This window comes from Aedes albopictus, chromosome 3 (assembly GCF_035046485.1).
Source record: "Aedes albopictus strain Foshan chromosome 3, AalbF5, whole genome shotgun sequence".
Lineage (NCBI taxonomy): Eukaryota > Metazoa > Arthropoda > Insecta > Diptera > Culicidae > Aedes > Aedes albopictus.
Genome location: NC_085138.1, coordinates 123,070,330 through 123,091,260, shown reverse-complemented (window position 1 = coordinate 123,091,260; position 20,931 = coordinate 123,070,330). Strand labels below are relative to the sequence as shown.

The following is a 20,931-nucleotide window of genomic DNA, read 5'->3' as shown; positions in this document are numbered from 1 at the left end:
AACTGGCCACTCCCCTGGGGGCACCAAGTTCCCGGAGTATCTCCGATAGTGGCCAATATGTCCAGAAAGTCTCGAAATACCTTCTAGAGTTCCTGTTTTCCAAAATCATGAAGATTAATATGCTGCATGTGAGGTTTTAGCTAACGTTACAATGTGGCCACCATGAGCGATAAGGAGGTTACCCCACGACTCCCCGGAATAATTCCGGAACCATGACCGCTTCCGTAAAGTGGACTCCGGTTCTGAAAACTAGAAGGAATTTGTGATCGATTGGTGCAAAAATTTTTAAAATCCGTTGAAAAATGACTGAGAACCAGCCATTTGAATTTTGAAATTTTCGTCGAAATGGGGGTTGGGGACGTACGTGTTAAGTAAATTGCGTTCAACATATTATTTATTAATTTTTTTAAAGAGGTTTTCAGTCGGGGCTGGTTAATCATTGTTGAGTACAATTATCTACTCCAATACTTCCCCTTGAAGAAATGTAATAAACGTTTCCTTTACAATGATCTTAAATAAGGTGAAAGTAATTAGCTTGAGAAAAACAGAAAAAAAAACCTCAGAACTATTTGCACCGTCATCGAACCAAACTTTGCGTTTCGAAATTGCTCATTTCAACAACTCTCCAGAAGAGAGCTCCATTCATTGGCCCTGTTGTAAAACTGGTTCCTCCCTTTTCTTGTGCACAGATTAAATGAAATTTGATCGAAAGTTTTGCGGTTCCGTTTTTGTCAGACATGGAAAATTAAAGCGGATGAGTTCCTGTCTTCGGTGTTCCTCAGCACCCCACCAGCGCCAGCGGTGGCGGCTATGTCGGATGCATCTTGCTTGGTCGTCGGTCGGTCGGTCCCAGAAAATAATCAGCACCAACTCCGTAGAAACTCTTCCACTTCGGGTGAAGAAAATCGCCTGCAGTATATTGGATGTTTTTCTCGGGAAATGTGTTCTCCGGTGCTCCGGTCCAGGGTATAGTTTGTTTGGTAAGGCTGCTGCTGCTGATGTTGATGATGATGATGGTGATGAGCTGCGGTGGGAACTTTCTTCTGTGTACGATGCAAAGTTTTGCGGATCAATTAAGACTAGTTTTGGCCGGGCATCTCGTCGTATTTGCATCTGACGGTGAGGAAGAGAAGATTTATAAAAACGAATACAGAGGATGAAATCGAAAAGTGGGCAAATTGAAGATATTCCATTAAAACTAGTTTTCTAGGTGGGCAGTGCGGGTAAAATGAACATGGAACATGAGCTCTCCTTCCATAAAGACTTCTTCAAGGCGTAACGTCCTAACTGGGACGAAGCCAGCTGCTCAGCAGTGTTCTATGAACACTTTCATAGTTTTTAATTAAAAGCTTCCTCTACCTAGGGCCATTTTCCATGTGTATATCGTGTAGCAAGCACGAAGATACTCTATACCCAAGGAAGTCAAGAAAATGTCCATTACAAAAAGTTTCTGGACCGAGCCAGAATCGAACCTGTCATCCTCAGCATGGTCTTACTGATCACCGAGCATTTACCGCTTCGGCTACAAAGGCCATTTAGAGCGTTTTATAGCCTTTCATTACATAATCATCTCTTGAAATAATAGAAATAATGAAAGAGTTTTGTCCGTTTTCTTCGAAATGCCACATGTTCATTTTTTACCCTGTTCCCCAATCGGATGCAGAAACAAGAAATATATGTGAACGGAGGACGAAGCCGGCATTAGTATCAGCACTTACTTTGATTGGCTTTGCTCGGTCACTCGCATATCGGCCCGGACCAGATATTGATCCACGAGCTGATCGACTTTGGAGCGAACTTCCGGCTTGATGGTGCGCTGCTTGGACAGCACCCAGGCAGCTTCGGCGGATTTGTTGTCCGAGAGGTTTTTGCACGAGTAGATGATGGCGTAGTTGTCGTAGTCCGTGTCCATGATCCAGTAGTTGGAATTGTTGGGTGCTGTGAAAATAGATGCAAAACTCAACAAACTGATAGGAAAATAAAACTTCACATTTATACTCACGCCCACCGAAGGTGACATTCAGCTTTGCTTCCAGAGGAACAGCATCCGGAAAGCTGACGACTGCTTTTCCGATGGTGCAGTGCACACTAGTGTTGGGTAGTCGTTCGCAGCAATTTTCCACCTTGATGGTGTTGAGTCGTTTTAGCGTGTATGTAGCGTACCCACAGTCGCAATCTTTCTCGAAGTACTGGTCATATCGCAGAATTTCGTACCACTTTCCGGAGATGTACTGTTAAAGAAGAAGAATTAATAACAGAGAAAAATAGTGCCCAAGCAACCAAAAGTTCGGATTCCACTTGAAGAACGAACTAAGAAGTTCAAGTTTGGTTCAATTCCGGTTTCCTTGAACTTCATTCTCCAAAAAGTTACTCATGTACTGTTTATGAACTTGGAAGTAGATATACAAGCTTTTGAGTTCTCTTCAAAACGACATTGAAGTCAAAAAAAGGTTCAGAAAAAAAACTTACTTTGAACTTTTGGGCAGAGTTCAATCAAATTTTAACCGAACTCATGTTAAACTTTTGTGGGCCTCTAAAGCTCAAATATAGTTCAAATGGACATATAACAACAACTTGAAATGTTCCGTCCCAAACTTGTTTTGAACTTACTACTCAAAGTTCGGATAAATATTAACCGTACCAAATGTGACCTTCACATGAACTTCGAAGACAGCGGAGCTCGGGAGAAGTTCACATTGAATTAAATTACTTGGCAATCGAGCTCAGCAGCCACAACTTGTGTTAATTTCATAAGTACACTTTGTTTCACTATTATATTTGAACGGACTTACTTGAAATCCACGCAAATAATCCGTATTGTGTGGCTCAAAGGCTGCCCTCGCAGCGAGCATCTGTTCCACCCAGTGCTCCGCCGGAGTTTTTTTTTGGCTACTGTGAATGTCTTCCAGTTTTGCTGGATGTTTTCTATCCCGTCTTACTTGTCGCGTCAGCGCACCGGTGAGCGACGCGATCGTAGTCACTGAAAACTTATAATCTTTTTCGAATTACCAACATTGACACTAATTTATTGCTTTGCACCAAAACAAACTGAAAATGTCAAACTGTGCAAGGAGTTCCATCCGAACTTTCGACTTCAAAAAGTTTGTCTCGCAGAGTATTTCAAGTTCAGAGAAAGTTCACACGCGAACCTGATTGAGCGCTAATAAATGATATCAGCACATTGAGTAAAATCCCTCAGTGCTTAACAACCCAAACATGGAGTAGTGGTTAGGCGCCGGCTTTCAACGAGGAGAACCCGAGTTCAAGTCTCAGTAAGTAAAAAACATCAAACATGTATTTCAAGGTATTAGTCAATTTGCTATATGCTAATGTCTCTCAATAAAAAAAATACTTTTGAGGATTGAGCGCCTTTTTTATTTTATCGAAGCTTATTTTTAAGCTGAATAGCGTTCCTTTCAGTGGCACAAGTGTACTTTTTGTGAACTCAAGTTCGGTTAACTACTTTAAAAGTGAGTTCTATTCACGCCACGCCATTCATCTTCCTTCGAATAGCTGATTAAGCCCAAACATGCTGTTTTATCCGAACTTTTGGTTGCTTGGGTGATAATAAAACATAGCTTAGCTTAGACTGACTGCACATATCTATGGTTACTAGCCCGCTCAGATTTTCATAGCAAAAGCGAAACACAACCATATCAGCAATTAATAGCGATAGAAGAATCCCAGACAACCAGTAATCGTATAAGATGTTGCATAATATGATAAAGTGGAGGTCATATGCGTGCATGCCTCCATTAAGGCGCATGCAAAATGTACGCATATCGCCTCCACTTTAACATCTTATGCAACATCTTATACGATCACTGGTTGACTGGGATTCGAATGACCCCCAATTGTAAAGGCGCTAGGTGAGATGAGGAGAAAATCGTTTGTTTACATCAAACATTCAACTTTTCGTCTTCAAAATTAACTAATACTCTGCCGTGGTAGTTGCTATTTTCCATTGGTAATGGCTTCCATTATCATTATTCTTGATGCTCACGCCGACAGACACCGGTTTGGCCAGCTAACAACAAATCCGGAAGATCGCCCGCCGGAGGCATAGCAAGAGCTCCTCAAATTTATCACATAAATTGTTTGTAAGTACCTACCGGATCTAAGTGCATCTGAAAGAGAATTAAATTTTCTTTCCAAAAAGTGCTCGTTTGTTTCTCTACGATGCGGAATTCGATATGAAAAAGTGAAAAAAGTACACTCTGCCTATGCTGCGCCATGGCAAATTTTGGCGGAGTCACGTTTTTCATACACTGAGGATACTGCAACTCCGAAAATCATACGAATCAACTATGATTTTTTGCCACAAGAATTTCTTGCGAAAATCATAGTTACGAACTATGATTTTGGATTCAAAGCGCCAACTATTATTGTCATACTGTTACTGTATAAATTTCATTACATTCACGTATGAAAATCATACCTAAAACGTATAAAAACTGAAAGTATGTCTTATGACTATCATACATATTTTTGTGAAATATTTTGCACAAATTCAAAAAAATTGCAACCTGGAATCGAACCAGGAACGTCAAGGTTGGCGAGTGCGTGCTTTACTCATTCGCCCATCGACGCTTCGGAAGTTGAAGTGGTTAGAAGCCAATAAGAGGTTTTATTGTTTTTTAGCAATGATGTTTCATAACACATCTTATGATTTTCATACGATGCTTCTTATGAGATTTTTCATACGACAAGTTTTAAGGATTTCGCTTTTCAATGTATGAAAAGCATACGAGAACTATGAAATGCTGAAAAAAATAAAAATAACTGGTTCATAAGATGTAAACTATGAAAAACATACGATCAGTATCCTCAGTGTAGGGTTCTCATTCCTGCCACCAGATGCGGAGGGATCGTTAGCCTCCATTGGATTTGCCTATAGGCTTAGTCAGGTTCAAGCTCCACCACCCTACGAGAAGAACATCATCATCCACCCACCTCAGTTTCAAAATCCACCGCCAGATGGATGGTTACCATTCTTGGGCGGCCATGTGGGGTGGCGTAATGTCCACTAATAGATCACAACATGGGATGTGGGGGCAATGACCGAGGTACGAGGTCATGGACCTCCAAGCGAACTCCATATCACAGACTCACTTGCATATAGTTCGTCAATTAAGACAGACGACACTACAGAAAGTTTAAAAAGTGGATACAATAGAAGCAAAGAGAAATATAGAGAGATTTTAAAGAGGTGGATAGGAGGCAAAGAGGACATCAGAACCCCGCCGTTTTTTGGTTCAAGAACCCCGCGAAGCGCCCTACGAAATCCGAGTGTCCAAAGTCCTTCCGACAAAAATCGAAGACCGATCCACTACGACATCGGTAAGGACCCGGCCAGTGCGAGTCAGAAGGAGAAGGGGCCCCGCAACAGAAAAGGTCAGATAGTTTGTAAGAAAGTGGGAGCGAGAGTGCCAGGAATAAGCCAAGAAAGTTGTAGTACGAATAAACTGTTGTAACGTGTAAATGTGCTGTGGTATTCCTCCATCTTGCGCGAAAATTACCTGCCTGCGAGTAATTGTTTAGTGAACGTGCCGACCCTGAGGCTAAGTTATTCCGCCAAGTATTTCTTTAAAACATCCTTCATCAGTATTGCAATAAAAATAATCTCAAAGGCTTCTCTATAGAATCCTTCCAGGGTTTTCTGCAGCAATTCCTCTAAGGATTACATCTGCTTAGAGACGATTGCGCCTTCAGGGAAAAGTCTCTCTAACCAAAACAAAAAATCTGTCTGCTTCAGTAGTAATTGTTTGATTCAATTTGATGCATTTGTTTTATTACAAATTTTATTCTCTTGGCAATAAAACTAAGGACTGTTGTTTTGTTAAATAGTTTCTATTTAAAATTGTTGGTGTTAGTAGAGGGTTTTTTTTTATGAAAGTCCTTGTTGAAGTTGATGAAAAAAAACTATAGAACAGTTTCTGAAAAAAAATCCTACTGAAAACTCTGAGTAAATCCTTGGAATAGTGGAGGATTCACTAGAGATATTTTAGAATAGAAAAATCCATGGAAGAATTTCTGAAAGCATTTGAGAGGGAATCTCTAAATGAATTTCTAAACGAATCTACAAGCAAATCTAATGTAAAAATTCTGTAGAAATCTCTAGAAGAATTCTTGAAAGAATATCCGGTGGAATATCTAAAGGAATCAATGTAATATTCTTGAAGACATCAAAGGAGAAAACTGGGAGCGGACCTGGTATGATGGTTAAAGCACGTGACTATTACGCCGAGGACCTGGGAACGAATCCCACTCCTGACAAACTCACAAAATGTGCGTTCTTCCTTCGGAAGGGAAGAGAGGCGTGGGTTCCGAGATGAACAAGCCTAGGGCTGAAAATCTCGTTAATACAGACATAAGAAGAGGAGAAAAATCTATTGAAATTTATTGTGGCATGTCAGAAAGAACTCCGTTGTTATAATTCCTGGATGATTTTACGATAAAATTTCTAAGGGAAACCCTGGAATAATATGAAGGAAGAAATGAAATTTCTGAAGAATCCTTGCAGAAAATTGTGAATATATTCCTACAGGAAATCTGGGCGGAAATTTCTGGGAAAATACAATATCCTGATGAATTTCTGAAGAAATATTTGCATTAATATCTGCAGAAATTTCTGGAAGGCTAAAACATTCCTGCTTAAACCATTGAAGGAATTATGCAATACTCTCTGGAGTAAAAAATATATCTCCGGGAACTTACCTCAAGACAAATTTCCTGGAATAAAATCCTGAAGAAGTATCTGGAGGAGTTCGTTAAGAAATATCTGAACGAATTTTCTGAAATTTCGAAAGAAACTATTAAAGAAATGTCGAAAAAAAAATTCCTGCAGGAATGTCCAAAAAAATCCTCATAAGATTTTCTGAAAGAATTTGTGCAAAAAACTTCCCAAGTAACAAATGAAGCCATTGTTGAAGAATGCTATGGCAGATTTCCTAAATGAATCTTTGGAGAATTTTATGGAGGTATTTCTATAGAAAATTAAAAAAAACAATGTTTAGATATTTTATGAAGTATGTTTTTTTAAGGAATTTTTAGAGAAAATCGTAGAGAAATTTCTCATTGAATCCCTGAAAAAAATTTCCGACAGAATTCTGAATATTTTTTTTAAGTATCTATAGAGGAATTTCTGAGGAAATCTATGCAATTTTTTCTTGATAAAATTTGGATGTATTGCTGGAGGAACCTCTAGAGAAATTTTAGAAGATAATTTAGAGATAATTTCTTAAGAAAATCACGAAGGAAATTTTGAAGCTATCCACGCAAGATTTACTTGGAGAAGCTTTTAAGAAACTTATGAAGGAAATCGTGAAAGGTCTAAAAATGTTCTTTAGGAATTTTCGTGAGGATTCTATGGAGGAATTTAAAAATGAATCCTGGGACAAGGTTCAGATGAATTTTTTAGGAGAGTTCATGAAAAAAACATGGACATATTTCTAAAGATATCTCTGAAGGATGTTCATTAGGCCGTCTCTTTTTTTTTGCAAAAGTTGGAAATGTTAAAAGTTCAATATTGCAAAACGATCTTTTTAGCTAAAAAACCATTATGCCAAAGTAAGAAGTCCGTATCTCAAGGTAAAGTGGTCCCCCACTGGGCCTAAAGTTCTCAAAACTTTTATGGGGTCAAAAAAATCATGAATTTTTTTTGGACGAAAAAAATACCCTCTTCTACTAGAATCGGTGATTAAAGGACCATAAAGAGCCAACCATGTGCTCAGAATTGCGATATCTCTTTTCGTTTTTGAGTTTTGGGACAAAATATGGCAGGTTTCCTCAGGGATCTCAAAAAATGGTCAAAATGTTCATTTTTAGGTAGTTTTTCGCCAATAACTCAGAACCGAAAGAAGATATTTATCACGATTCTGAGCACATTTTGGGGTCCTGATAAACAGTTAAGCTGAAAACAGCCTCTGACCATATTTGGGACAACCGGTACATGAAATCGGTTATGGCTGTCCCGCTGGAAGTGGTCAAAAACTAAACCCATGGATGCGACCAAAGATGGCATTCTGCACTGGAAATGTGCGCAGTGTAAGGAATCCTACCTAGGAAAACATATAATGGTATCAATACAATCTGCCATTCTAACTAAGAAGCCTCAAGAAATCATTGACAGGCTTCCCGAAACACAGAAAGTTGGAAAACGCAATATATCGCCATAAAAAGGCACACGAACCCATCAACTCACCCTATCCAGATTGAAATTTTTCACAATCGGTCGCGTCTCCGGGTCAGGGCAGGGCTGTTGAACAATCCGCTGGCTTACGATCCCCGTTGAGGTCAGCAGCAGCAGCAGCCCGACCGACAGCAGTAGTGTCATCAACACGCTCATCTCTACTTCTCACACCCACTGGCTCTAGGATCGCGATGCCCACCAAAACAGAAGTCCTTCACGAAGGTAGGCGTGCTGACGACGACAACGACGACGACAACAAAAATGCGATAATCAACCAGGCAGCCTGATGACGACGGCGACCACCACCAGAGTCGGTCAAGTTCGGAATGCTACTAAAACGACAGTCGCGCACTACCGACCGGTTGAACTCGCTCACGCTTGTGCTATGGCTAATCACTTTAGTCAGCCAGCCGGTCGGTTTCTGTTTGTTTCTATACTTAGGCTTTAATCAGTTGTATTTATTTACATAACATTAACTTATCGGCACTTCTTATGAGTTTGTTGTGAGGATGGATGTTGAAAGGAAAGAGCATTAAGTAGAGATTCGCATTCTTGCGGGTTGAAAGTGAGAGTATTTAACCGTTGGATCTGGTGGATCTGAACTGGTTGTTGGTCGATGATTTTTTAAGATTACTGCAAATCTCTGGCCAAAGGTGGTAGAACTTCCGTTTCTGGAACAGGTGGTATTTCAGGCTCCTTTCGGCACCTGTTTGTAAAAAGAGAAACAACATGTAATATTGCTACACCAACGCTCACGGGTGAAATTTGTTCCCAACTTACAATGACTCGCTTTGATTGGTGGGCCTCACGTGCGATGGAACAAAGTAGTTCGATTGCAGGTACTGCAGTTTGCTCGTAATCTGAGGTTCATCGGTAAGCGCAGGCGTTCGCGAAAACAGCCAGTAGCCTTCGATAACTGATTCTGAGTCTTCAATTGGAGTGCACGAGTAGACTACAGCATACTTGACGTAATCGGTATCCACGATCCAGTAGTTGGAGATTCCGTTGGCTGTGAAGTATAGATAGTTCATAGAATCTGTAAACTCTGGACACGATAGAAAACCATACCTTTTATGCCATAGGTTACGTTCAGTTTACCAAAGGCGGGGTTGGACGATGGGTCGGACATAACCGCGATCCCCGCAAATGAGGCATAGGCATCCTTCGACGCTAGGAATCCTTTGCTTTTGACGTCCAACGATGCATCCAGTTTGCTTCGAGTGTACTCTGCCGTCACACATTCCAGATTTCGCTGATAGTCTTGTTCGTATCGTTCGATTTCGTACCACTTTCCAAGGTACTGCAAATATATTTCAATTATCAATAGTCGTGCTCCATTTGGTGTATACACAATTCTCTTATTGCAAATAAAACAAATAAAACTCAGCCATGTGCAAGTACACATTATGCAATTAGGTCATCTTGAAGAAATGTGGACTACCAAAACAAAAGACCTCCCATTTCCAGAGCGCCCGTCTTCATATAATTTAAACGCTTCTCATTTCTGACGCAGATGGCCAATTATGTAAATTTTGGGGTTTTATTTGTGTCCACCGTCCAGTGTTCGTTATCCGACCTGGCTACTTATGACCCGTTGAAGATGAGCCATAAAATTCAAAAGTCAAGCATCTCATACGCGAGGCCGGTTAAGTAATATAGCCAGCGGGGTTCGATAAAGTACTCATGCAAGGTAGCAAATCAACTGGTGATATCAGTGTCTATCCGGTCAAGGTCATAAGGGCAAATGGATTTGCTTCCAACCTTGCTATCCGTACGGCTGCATTGGGTCATATGTCAAAACCATCATAACAGCTAATGGCATGATGATGATGTTCCAGTCATTGAACTAACAGTGCCAACTGGAAGCATTCAAATGTTAATGTCTACTCAATGACCCGCAAGCTGTTTACTAGCAGAGCTAAGTTGCGGATGTTAATAATAAAGTTAGATCTCTTACCCTATGCATGTATCATACAGTTAAATGCCATTCCAGCTGATAGGATTTATGAACTGTATTGACTGAAGTTTATACTCTGAAGTTTAATAAATGCAAAGCTGGTACGCACGACTGGCAACCAGTTTATCGTCGGCGATTATCCGATCGATGTCGCAGCTGGAACTGATGCTTGTATTGAAAGCGGATTTTATGTCTCAAAATAAAGATGTTGAAAATCTTTTCATTTCATTTATTTAGTATTAGGTACATCAAATTCCAGATAAAACTGAATCAACAACATTTCTCCATAATACACGGTTCGTGGCTGCCGTTCTCTATCCTCGGTCACGCCCGATGTTCGCCAAGTCACGCTTCACCTGATCCGCCATCATGCTCTCTGCGCTCCACGCCTTCTTGTGTCAACCGGATCTGTCGCGACTTTGCAGGGTTGTTGTTCGGCATTCTTGCAAAATGCCCTGCCCACCATATCCTTCCAGCTTTGGCCACCTTTTGGATGCTGGGTTCGCCGTAAAGTGCAGCGAGCTCTCGTGTCCGTAGAGAACCACCGGACTTATTAGCGTTTTGTACATGGTACATTTTGTGCGTGGTAAATCTTTTTAGACCGCAGCTTCTTCTGGAGCCCGTAGTAGGCCCGACTACCGCTGATGATATGCGCCTTCGAATTTCGCAACTCACGTTGTAGTCAGCCGTCAGTAAGGATCTGAGGTAGACGAATTCCTCTACCACCTCGAAGGTATCGTGTATCGTAACATTATTAATTAGACGGATCCCGTCGTGTTCGGTTCCGCTTATCAGCATGTACTTTGTATTAGAGGCATTTACCACCAGTCCGACCTTTGCTGCTTCGCGTTTTAGGCGGGTGCTCAGCTCTGCACACAAATTGACCAAATTTTGAGAAAATCATTTCCCGGCTGTTGAGTCCGGCATAGCTATGTTGAAGAAGGCATGAGAGTCCGTCACTTTGTCGCGGTTCCCGGCGGGAATCAAATGAACTGGATAGTTCACCCGAAACCCGTACGCAGTTTAGCACACTATCAATCGTTGCTTTTTTAATCAGTCTAGTCAGCTTCCCAGGAAAGCTGTTTTTGTCCATGATTCTCCATAGCTCTGCGCGATCGCTACTGTCGTATGCCGATTTGAAGTCGATGAACAGGTGATGCGTTCGAACCTGGTATTCACGGCATTTCTGGAGGATTTGCCGTACGGTGAAGATCTGGTCCGTTGTTCACCGGCCGTCGATGAAGCCAGCTTGATAACTTCCCACGAACTCATTCGTATTAGGTGACAGACGACGGAAGATCTGGGATATCACTTTGTAGGCAGCATTCAAAATAGTGATCGCTCTGAAGTTGTCACATTCCAAATGGTCGCCTTTCTTTTGATTGGGCAGATTAACCCGTTCCTTCCACTCCTCTGGTAGCTGTTCGAGTCGGTTGCCAACTTTTCTGGGCCCATCTTGATGAGTTCAGCTGCGATACCATCCTTACCAGCTGCTTTGTTGGTATTGAGCTGATGAATAGCATCCTTAACTTCCCTTAGCGTGTTAGTTGGTTTATTTCCGTCCTTCACTGCACTGGCGTCGTCGTTTCCTCCGTCGCCGTGGTCTCCCGTGCCTACGTTCTCCCCGCCGTTCAGGTGCTGATCGAAGTGCTGTTTTCACCTTTCGATCGCCGCACGCCCGTCCGTCAAGAGGCATCCGTCCTTATCCCTGCATATTTAAAAAAAAAAAAAAGAAAAAAAACGAGACACGGACAACGTTGTCTTCAGCTTTCGGCTGTACAGACTGTTTTAAACTTAACATTAGACAACGGACAATGGAGCATGTACCAGTGGAAACGGGGAAGAAATCATTCTCACGAAAAGTTTCAACGCCCGAAGCGGGAATCGAACCCTCACCCCATAGCATGGTGCGATTATAAGCTTGGTGACCCTAACCGCACGGCTACGAGGCTCGCGGCACGAAGCCGTTGCAGCATACGTTGAGCTTTTCCAGGCGGCGCTTTTTCTCCCGGTGAGACGGGTGTTCTGTTTCCGTTTCCGTTTGTAACGTTCCGTGTTAACGTTCTGTCGGGTCCCTTGCTGAAGCATTACCACCCGCGTTGCATTCTTCTCCTCCAAAACCGTTGTACACTCTTTGCTGAACCATTCGTCTCGTCGATTCCGTTTCACGTACCCTATAGTGGTAATCACGTTCAAATGTATGCGTGCCTTTTTTGTAGATGTAGTTGTGAAACTGCGAGGAAAATATTTGCACTCTTACCCCGTACGTTAGTTTTATCATTATTTACCCCTTTTACCCAATTCGATTGGGTAATATTTACATATGCAATCTAAATAGCCTTTCAATCGGCGTGCACTTTTGTGTGAGGAAAAAATTGCGCTAGTGTTCGTGTGTTGAAATGTCACTTATCTCTATTGCGCTCTGCTGCGTCGTTGATGGCTGCTTTTACTGTACTCCAGCAGGAGGTCCTCCAGAGGGGTCTCATCGAGCTCGCCCTTGTCTGACAACGCGGCCTCGAAACTCTACGCGTATGCTGAGGCAACATCCGGTTGTTTTAGTCGCTCTAGGTTGTACCGTGGCGGTCGCCGGTATCGTACATTGTTGATGACGGAGAGTTTGGGGCGCAGTTTGACCTTCACTAGGCAGTGGTCAAAGTCGATGTTGGCGCCACGATAGGTCCTGACGTCGATAATATCGGAGTAGTACCGTCCGTCAATCAGAACGTGGTCGATTTTCGATTCCGTCTGCTGTGGTGATCTCCAAATGTAACGATAAGGGAGGCTGTGTTGGGAAAAGGTGCTACGTATGGCCTTATTTTTGGAGGCGACGAAATCAATGAGCCGTAGGCCGTTTTCGTTCGTCTGCTGGTGGGCGCTGAACTTCCTAATCATCGGTCTGAATTCCTCCTCCTGGCCTACCCGAGCGTTTAGATCTCCTATGATGACCTTGACGCCGTGGTCTCGCATTCGAGCTGCGCGTAAAATGCGAATCAGTGCTTTCGGAGTGTGGGCTGAGCACGTTTATTATGCTGAAGTTGAAGAATCGGTCCTTGATCCTCAACCTGCACATTCTTTCGTCGATCGGCCACCAATCGATCACGCGCTTCTGCTTGTCACCCATCACGATAAAAGCTGTTCCCAGCTCACGTGCGTTTCCGCAACTCTGGTAGACGGTATAATTACCTCTAAACATCCACACCATGGCTCCTGCCTAACACACCTCCTGCATTGCTGCGCTGTCGAGCTCGCGGTCCTTCGGTAGATTGGCGAGTATGCGGGTGCTCTCAATGGAGTTGAGAGATCGGCAGTTTCACGTACCTAGTTCCCAATCGCAAGTCCTTTTTGTTTGCTGGGTCGTTGCCGTTGGTCTCGGTTCGTATTCTGCTGCTGATTTTGCGTTAGGGAGAGTCCACCTAAGACGTGGCATTTTTGGACTATTTTGAACACTCTTTTCCCGACCCGTGCTGAAAAAATCATCATTTTGCAACTTGTTGCATAAATAACTACTTTAACACTTTGATTTTCTAAGTAGATTTGTCAAAAAATATAAAAATGTAAATAGTCGTTCCTTGTATGTATATTGTTTTCGAAGTGCTAAGGATGGACATAAAAAAGGTTGAAGCGTACAATTTGGATTTTTTTTTATCAAATATGTACAATAAAACAGTTGATTCAAGTAAGATTTTTTAGTGAATTATTCGAATTTTTAATGACACTTCGAGAAGAGTTTGAAATAATGGCTTGGCAACTAAATTTTTTCAACGATTTTAGCAGTTGCTTAAAACAATCACTTATATCTCCACAACAAATTATATAAATTATTATAATAGAACATTTACTCTGCACGAATGTTAAACGGAATGTTGTTTAACCCTTTGGAGATTTTCGGGCTTAACAAACGTGTTCTAGACCAGCGAAATTACATCCAGATAGACGAAAATACCGTCTTCAAAGGGTTAAAGAACAGTTTGGACGACCCTAGATGTCCCAAAGGTTTATAAAAAGCTAGTAGACTTCAGATTGCTGCAGTAACTGCGGTTGATTATGCAACGTTACTTAGTATAACAGAGATGGCTACTGTTACAAGTGTAGACCTGAAGTCCTGACTCAATTTGCAACAACTTTGCCGAAGACAGTATTCTATTTTATCGAATGAGTGAATTTATACACCCGTTTCTATGTTGGGGTCATATATGACCCCCGGGTTCCAGAGGTTTAAACGATGTAGGGTAAAAAATATAATTTGGACATGTATGTAATTTGGACATGCACGGCGATATATGTCTTGCTCCGGAGAGATAATTAAAGTAGATACTTCTCAATATCGATTATTGAATCAAACAGACCCAATTCTGATGACTTACATTGTAAATACGCTTAACAATTACGAATTTACTTCAAAATAATCAAAATTGTAAATTGTTCCACTAAAACCCCTCAAATGCACAGGTATGCAAGACGACATACACTTCACAGTCACATACAATATTCACCCCAAAATCGTTGAAATAATAATTGTAAGAAATTTAAATGCCTTATTGCATTGAGAAATGTTCAATAAAGAAGCATTAGGCAGCCAACCTCTTAACATTCATCTAGAACGCTTAAAATAGGTGGTGTCCAAAATACATAGCATGTTTTCTACTGTTGATATATTTTGGTCATCTAACGAACTACATGGGGATGCTGTGCGATTGCATACTTGGAGGCGTATTCTGTGGGTCTGGCGATATTTTCTCGATTTTAACAAAAACTGTAATATTTTTCAAAATAGATGCCTGTTAAGCGGAGAAATAAGATTATTTGCAAGAAAATATTTGTTAATTTATGCTACTTCCATGATTTAGCAATACACATGGCTAAACATTGAGATAATTGCCCTGTCCAAATTATATATACCTGAGGGTGTCCAAAACATATATTTAGTGACCAAAATGCAATTCTAACAGGCGATTTGAAATTATGATTTTCTCAGCTTAAAATGCTTTCGTTAAGGTTTTTGTCACCAGGAACGCAAAGTACAATCATATTATAAACGTATAAGTAACTTTGCAAAATAATCAATTGCTTTCTAAGGAAGCTTTAGAGCGATTTTTCCAACGTTCTCCTCAGCCTGTCCTAAATACATGAATTACCCTATTGTACGTTAAGGCCCCTTAGCGTGTCATCGCAAAATGGCTTCTTCAAAATCATTGACCGAAATCAACTTTACACAACATTGCACCAATACATATTTGTAAAAAAATCGACACTTATCTTATTCTATAAAATAATCCTTTTCACGCGAGATATTCGGCATAAAAATGTATTCACACTACTTCAAATACAAGCCTCTTTCCAAGTAATCACGATTACTAAGCATTATTTCACTCGAAAGTAGAAATTTTTAACGATTTGTTTCGACCGCTCAAAAAATGTGGTTGGCGGTGTTTACCACCCACTGCAGTACCAACGACGACGGCGGCAGCGCGGTGATGTCTTTTGGCGCGCACAATCATCGATCATTGCGCGCAGTGATGTCGATCCTGCTGGGCAAAGCATCAATTAAATTGATCGAAATCAATTAAACAATCCAGTCAAACACATTGGTTATGCATCATAAAATCAAAAATAATTTGTGGGGTGATTGTTTTTTAACTTTTTTACCACAATTGTTAGTGAAATAAGCAAAGCATTATAATTTACGAAATCTTCACCAAGCGGTCCGCCAGCACTGCTGTTGCAGCAAACATAAACAGTGGGAGAGCGTACCAAAATAATTCGATCATTTCTAGCTTGTTACATAAAAAATCTAACATTTTTCGTGACATTTGGATATGTTTCCTTGTTATTCATTGAAGTAGAGTAGTTTACTGCTTGAGTTGCGTTCAAATGATTCATATTCTCGAAATGTTTACATTGGAGGTACCGAGACAAAGAGGTGCTATTTTTGTTTGTTTGTTTATGGAATTGGTATAGAAAGGCTACACAACTACTATCGTGCTTGATGACTGTTTGGAATAATAATCAAATAAGAAGAGCAAGATTTGAGCTGACACGCTAAGGGGCCTTAATTCAATCCAACACTCTCCAAGAACTTCACATCTTCTCATTCTTAAGCTTACACTTCTATTCAGCACAGTTTTTCAATCGTTTTTATTTTATTTGCACTACCTCAAATCATTGTATCACTACCATATTCTGTAACGAACCTTCTCGATGTCAAAATTAGTCACCACCGGCATGGAACTGGACACCAGAGAACAATTCCCATCCTTTACGATGTATCCGTATCCCTTGAGCACGAACTGTGTCATCACTACTAACACTACTAACGCACTAAACCGCAGCATATTTAAAACACTTTCCGTTGCAACCCGTTACCTACAATACGAATTACCACAATCTGATTCAGAACCGCACCGTTCGACTGGCAATCCGAAACTAATCATCAATGGAGTGAATCTGCCAAAGATAAAGCCACACCGGCATCCAAACTAGTTGAACGTTATTCGTAGCTGCAGGACACGTGCGTTCGACGTCGCGGCGCATCGCAGAAGAACAAATCTGGTTACCTCATGGGTGGTGGTGCGCGATACGCGAGAGTTGTGACGTGAAGCTTGTAGTGCTCGTGCTTTGCGTGTTGCATAGCTTGTGGGCGGAAAGGTAGTGTCATGAGACGTAGTGCCCGTAGTGCCCGCTAATAAGAAGGGCTGAGGAATCGTGCACACTAAGAAAAAATTCTACTCAGTCGAAGAGTAACGACAACTCAGTTTCGTCGACCGCGAAGAGTTGGCGCAAACTGAGTAAGCTCGCTTGATGACAATGAGGTGCTTTTACTCAGTTGGTCGCGTTTACTATCGGTTACTCATTTTTGAGTAAAGATTGAGCGAATCGATGTTCTGAACTGTCAGATCCGGAGATAGACGAAAAGGCAAAACAACGGTCTGCTCGTGGCGGACAGCAGCGGCTGCATCCAAAACGCAATTTTGGAAGAATTTTCCTTTTTCAAAGCAAATTAAGTGGTTTACGACCTCCGCAATTAGTGAACTGTTATTGACAATGAAGTTTTCAAAAGAAATCACTGTCTGCCGAGGTCGTAAATTATCAAAATTTGTAAGAAATATCAATTTGACAACATTAAACATGCTTCAAAATTACTCAGAAATATGAGTAGAAGCAACTCACGGTCGATGTTGAATATCGTGAGTTGACTTTACTCAGCCTTCATCGAATAGAACAGAAACTCAAAATTGAGTAACCTACACCTTACTCAGTTTTAGGGTTGTCCCACTTTTAACGAAACTGAGTCGGATCCAACTCAATTTTGAGTAGAATTTTTTCTCAGTGCATGAAAGGTCGTTTTCAGCTCCCTTCTTTTTCTTGTTCTTCTTCTTCTTCTTCCCGTGGTCATCGGTGGAGACTTCAACGCCTGGGCGATTGAGTGGGGTACACTGAGAAAAAATTCTACTCAAAATTGAGTTGGATCCGACTCAGTTTCGTTAAAAGTGGGACAACCCTAAAACTGAGTAAGGTGTAGGTTACTCAATTTTGAGTTTCTGTTCTATTCGATGAAGGCTGAGTAAAGTCAACTCACGATATTCAACATCGACCGTGAGTTGCTTCTACTCATATTTCTGAGTAATTTTGAAGCATGTTTAATGTTGTCAAATTGATATTTCTTACAAATTTTGATAATTTACGACCTCGGCAGACAGTGATTTCTTTTGAAAACTTCATTGTCAATAACAGTTCACTAATTGCGGAGGTCGTAAACCACTTAATTTGCTTTGAAAAAGGAAAATTCTTCCAAAATTGCGTTTTGGATGCAGCCGCTGCTGTCCGCCACGAGCAGACCGTTGTTTTGCCTTTTCGTCTATCTCCGGATCTGACAGTTCAGAACATCGATTCGCTCAATCTTTACTCAAAAATGAGTAACCGATAGTAAACGCGACCAACTGAGTAAAAGCACCTCATTGTCATCAAGCGAGCTTACTCAGTTTGCGCCAACTCTTCGCGGTCGACGAAACTGAGTTGTCGTTACTCTTCGACTGAGTAGAATTTTTTCTTAGTGTAGCCGATCGACTAACGCGAGAGGCTGGGCACTACTCGAAGCCATGGCAAGACTGGATGTGGATGTCGTGAACGTAGGTGAAAAAATGACCTACAGTAGGAACGCTGCAGAGTCCATCATTGACGTGATCTTCTGGAGCCCAGGTTTAAACCATAGCTCAGACTGGAGGGTTGACGATGGATACACGCACAGTGACCACCTGGCGGTACGATATAGGGTGGAACATGGTGGAAGGAGGACGCAACCGAAGTTTATCGGCAGCCATCGAGGATCCTCGCGCTTCGATAAGGCGTCTTTCGTCGAAAGGTTGCTTATGGAGACTAACACCGATGAGCTGTCCAGTGAAGATCTAGTCGGATCTCTAAGCCATGCGTGCGATGCCGTAATGCTTAGGCGTGCGCTACCCAGAAATGGACAGAAACCGGTGTACTGGTGGTGTCCTGAAATCGCAGAGCTCAGAGCGTCCTGCCTAAGAGCGAGGAGGAGGATGCAAAGAGCTTGTACCGATGAGGGTAGAGCCGAAAGGTGAGGCCTATATGGCGGCTGAAGTGGTACTAAACAATGAGATTAGGGGCGTATGTGAGCGTGCATCTAAAATCTCTGCCAGGCAGCTAACACAACACACTGGGGTGATGCCTACAGAGTAGTCATGGCCAAAACAAAAGGAGCGTTAGCGCCCCCGGAACGCTCACCCGTGATGCTGCAGAAGATCGTGGAAACGCTGTTCTCGCGCCACAATAACAGATCATGAGCTGCCACCCCCCCTGCCCGAACCGATCAAGGGGAGGTAGCCCCAGTGACGAACGATGAGCTCATCGTAATTGCGAAGTCACTCAAGTTGAACAAGGCTCCGGGTCTGGACGGTAGCCATCAAGTCAGCCATCGAGGCATGCTATGTTCAGAATGGCTATGCAGATGTGCCTGGACAGAGGAGAATTTCCGGAGGCGGAAAAGGTAAACATTGGTTCTGTTGCCCAAACACGGGAAGCCACCCAGCGACACGTCGGCATACAGACCTATCTGCCTACTGGACACCTCCGGGAAACTGTTGGAACGAATCATTCTGTCGAGGCTAATGGTCTATACCGAGAAACCAGACGACTCTGGGCTCTCGGATAACCAGTTTGGCTTCCGGAAAGGTCGATCGACGGTGGACACTATTAAGGCCGTAACGGAAACGGCAGAGATAGCGATCCAGCATAAACGTAGAGGAATTCGTTACTGCGCGGTAGTCACGTTGGATGTGAAGAATGCGTTCAATAGCGTCAGTTTCCAATTGGTTGTGTTTTCTAAAAAGCAGAACCCAGCCCAACTGAAACTCAATCTTTTGGGAATAGAAATCGACCAATCTTTGACTTCGAAATACCTTGGGGTCTGGTTTGATTCAAAAGGCACTTGGGGTACCCAAATCAAGTATTTGGTGCAAAAATGTCAACAAAGGATCAATTTTCTACGCACAATTACCGGAACATGGTGGGGTGCTCACCCGGAAGACCTCATAAAACTTTACAAAACGACTATTCTCTCTGTTATTGAATATGGCTCTTTCTGCTTCCACTCAGCAGCAAACTGTCACCTAATAAAGCTGGAACGAATTCAATACCGTTGTTTGCTTATTGCCCTCGGCTGTATGCACTCAACTCATAATGCGAGCCTAGAAGTACTGGCAGGGGTGAAACCTCTCCAGAACCGCTTCTGGGAGCTCTCGCCAAGGTTACTTATCAAGTGTGGAGTGAGCAACACACTTGTTATTGAAAACTTCGAAGAAATGCTCAGTCTGAACACTCAGTCAAAATTCATGAGAATCTATCTTTTCTACATGTCATTTGATATAAGCCTCCCAGGTTATAATCCTCCTCGTGTACACTTCACCAATGACAGTTCCTCTGTTAAATACGATCTGTCCATGAAACAAGCTGTTCAGGGAATACCAGATCAACTTCGATGTATATCTATTCCTCGCATTTTTAACGAAAAGTACCAAAATGTCAATTCCTATAAAAGATTCTTCACTGATGGGTCTCGCATAAATGGATCCACTGGTTTCGGTGTCTTCAATGAAAACTCCACCGCCTTCCGCAAACTTCAGGAACCTTGTTCGGTTTATGTTGCTGAGCTGGCAGCAATCGACTTCGCCTTGGGGATGATCTCAAACATGCCCGCAGACCATTTCTTCATCTTCTCGGATAGTCTTAGTTCTATTGAGGCACTCCGGTCGATGAAACCTGTAAGGCATTCATCTTACTTTCTTACAAAAATAAGGGAGCAGATGGGTGCACTGGTCGAAAGATCATACAAGATTACCTTTGTATGGGTCCCCTCACATTGCTCAATTTATGGCAATGAGAAGGCGGACTCTCTCGCAAAGGTGGGCGCACAGGAAGGTGAATTTCACACGATGATTTTTTCCATTTTGTTCGCCAGAGTTCTCTTCAAAGTTGGCAAAATGATTGGCGAGATGGCCAGCTGGGACGGTGGTTACATTCTATTATTCCTAATGTTTCTTTGCGAGCGTGGCATTACGGTTTGGACGTAGGTCGAGACTTCATACGCGTGATGTCAAGACTCATGTCCAACCATTACTCGCTAGGCGCGCATTTGCATAGAATAAACCTCGCGCTCGACAAGCTTTGTACTAAATGCGGTTCCGGTTATGATGACATCGACCACGTAGTTTGGCAATGCCCGGATAATGACGCCTCCAGAGCGCTACTATTGGATACCCTTGAG

The 20,931-nt window shown here is 42.1% G+C and overlaps 1 protein-coding gene across 1 annotated transcript in view; it reads right to left on the bottom strand.

Annotated features, from left to right (window-relative positions):
- Nucleotides 1-372: 372 nt before the first annotated feature.
- The window catches only part of LOC109433277 (uncharacterized), a 45,880-nt gene continuing 25,321 nt past the window's right edge, over nt 373-20,931 (bottom strand). Inside the window, exons 7-14 of the mRNA XM_062857460.1 lie at nt 16,340-16,508; nt 9,260-9,491; nt 8,972-9,200; nt 8,826-8,897; nt 8,204-8,354; nt 2,003-2,231; nt 1,719-1,938; nt 373-1,113 (exon numbers count right to left, since the gene is read on the bottom strand). Coding sequence (XP_062713444.1) covers nt 1,080-1,113; nt 1,719-1,938; nt 2,003-2,231; nt 8,204-8,354; nt 8,826-8,897; nt 8,972-9,200; nt 9,260-9,491; nt 16,340-16,508 — 1,336 coding nt within the window. The 3' untranslated portion in view covers nt 373-1,079. The remainder of the gene's footprint in view (nt 1,114-1,718; nt 1,939-2,002; nt 2,232-8,203; nt 8,355-8,825; nt 8,898-8,971; nt 9,201-9,259; nt 9,492-16,339; nt 16,509-20,931) is intronic.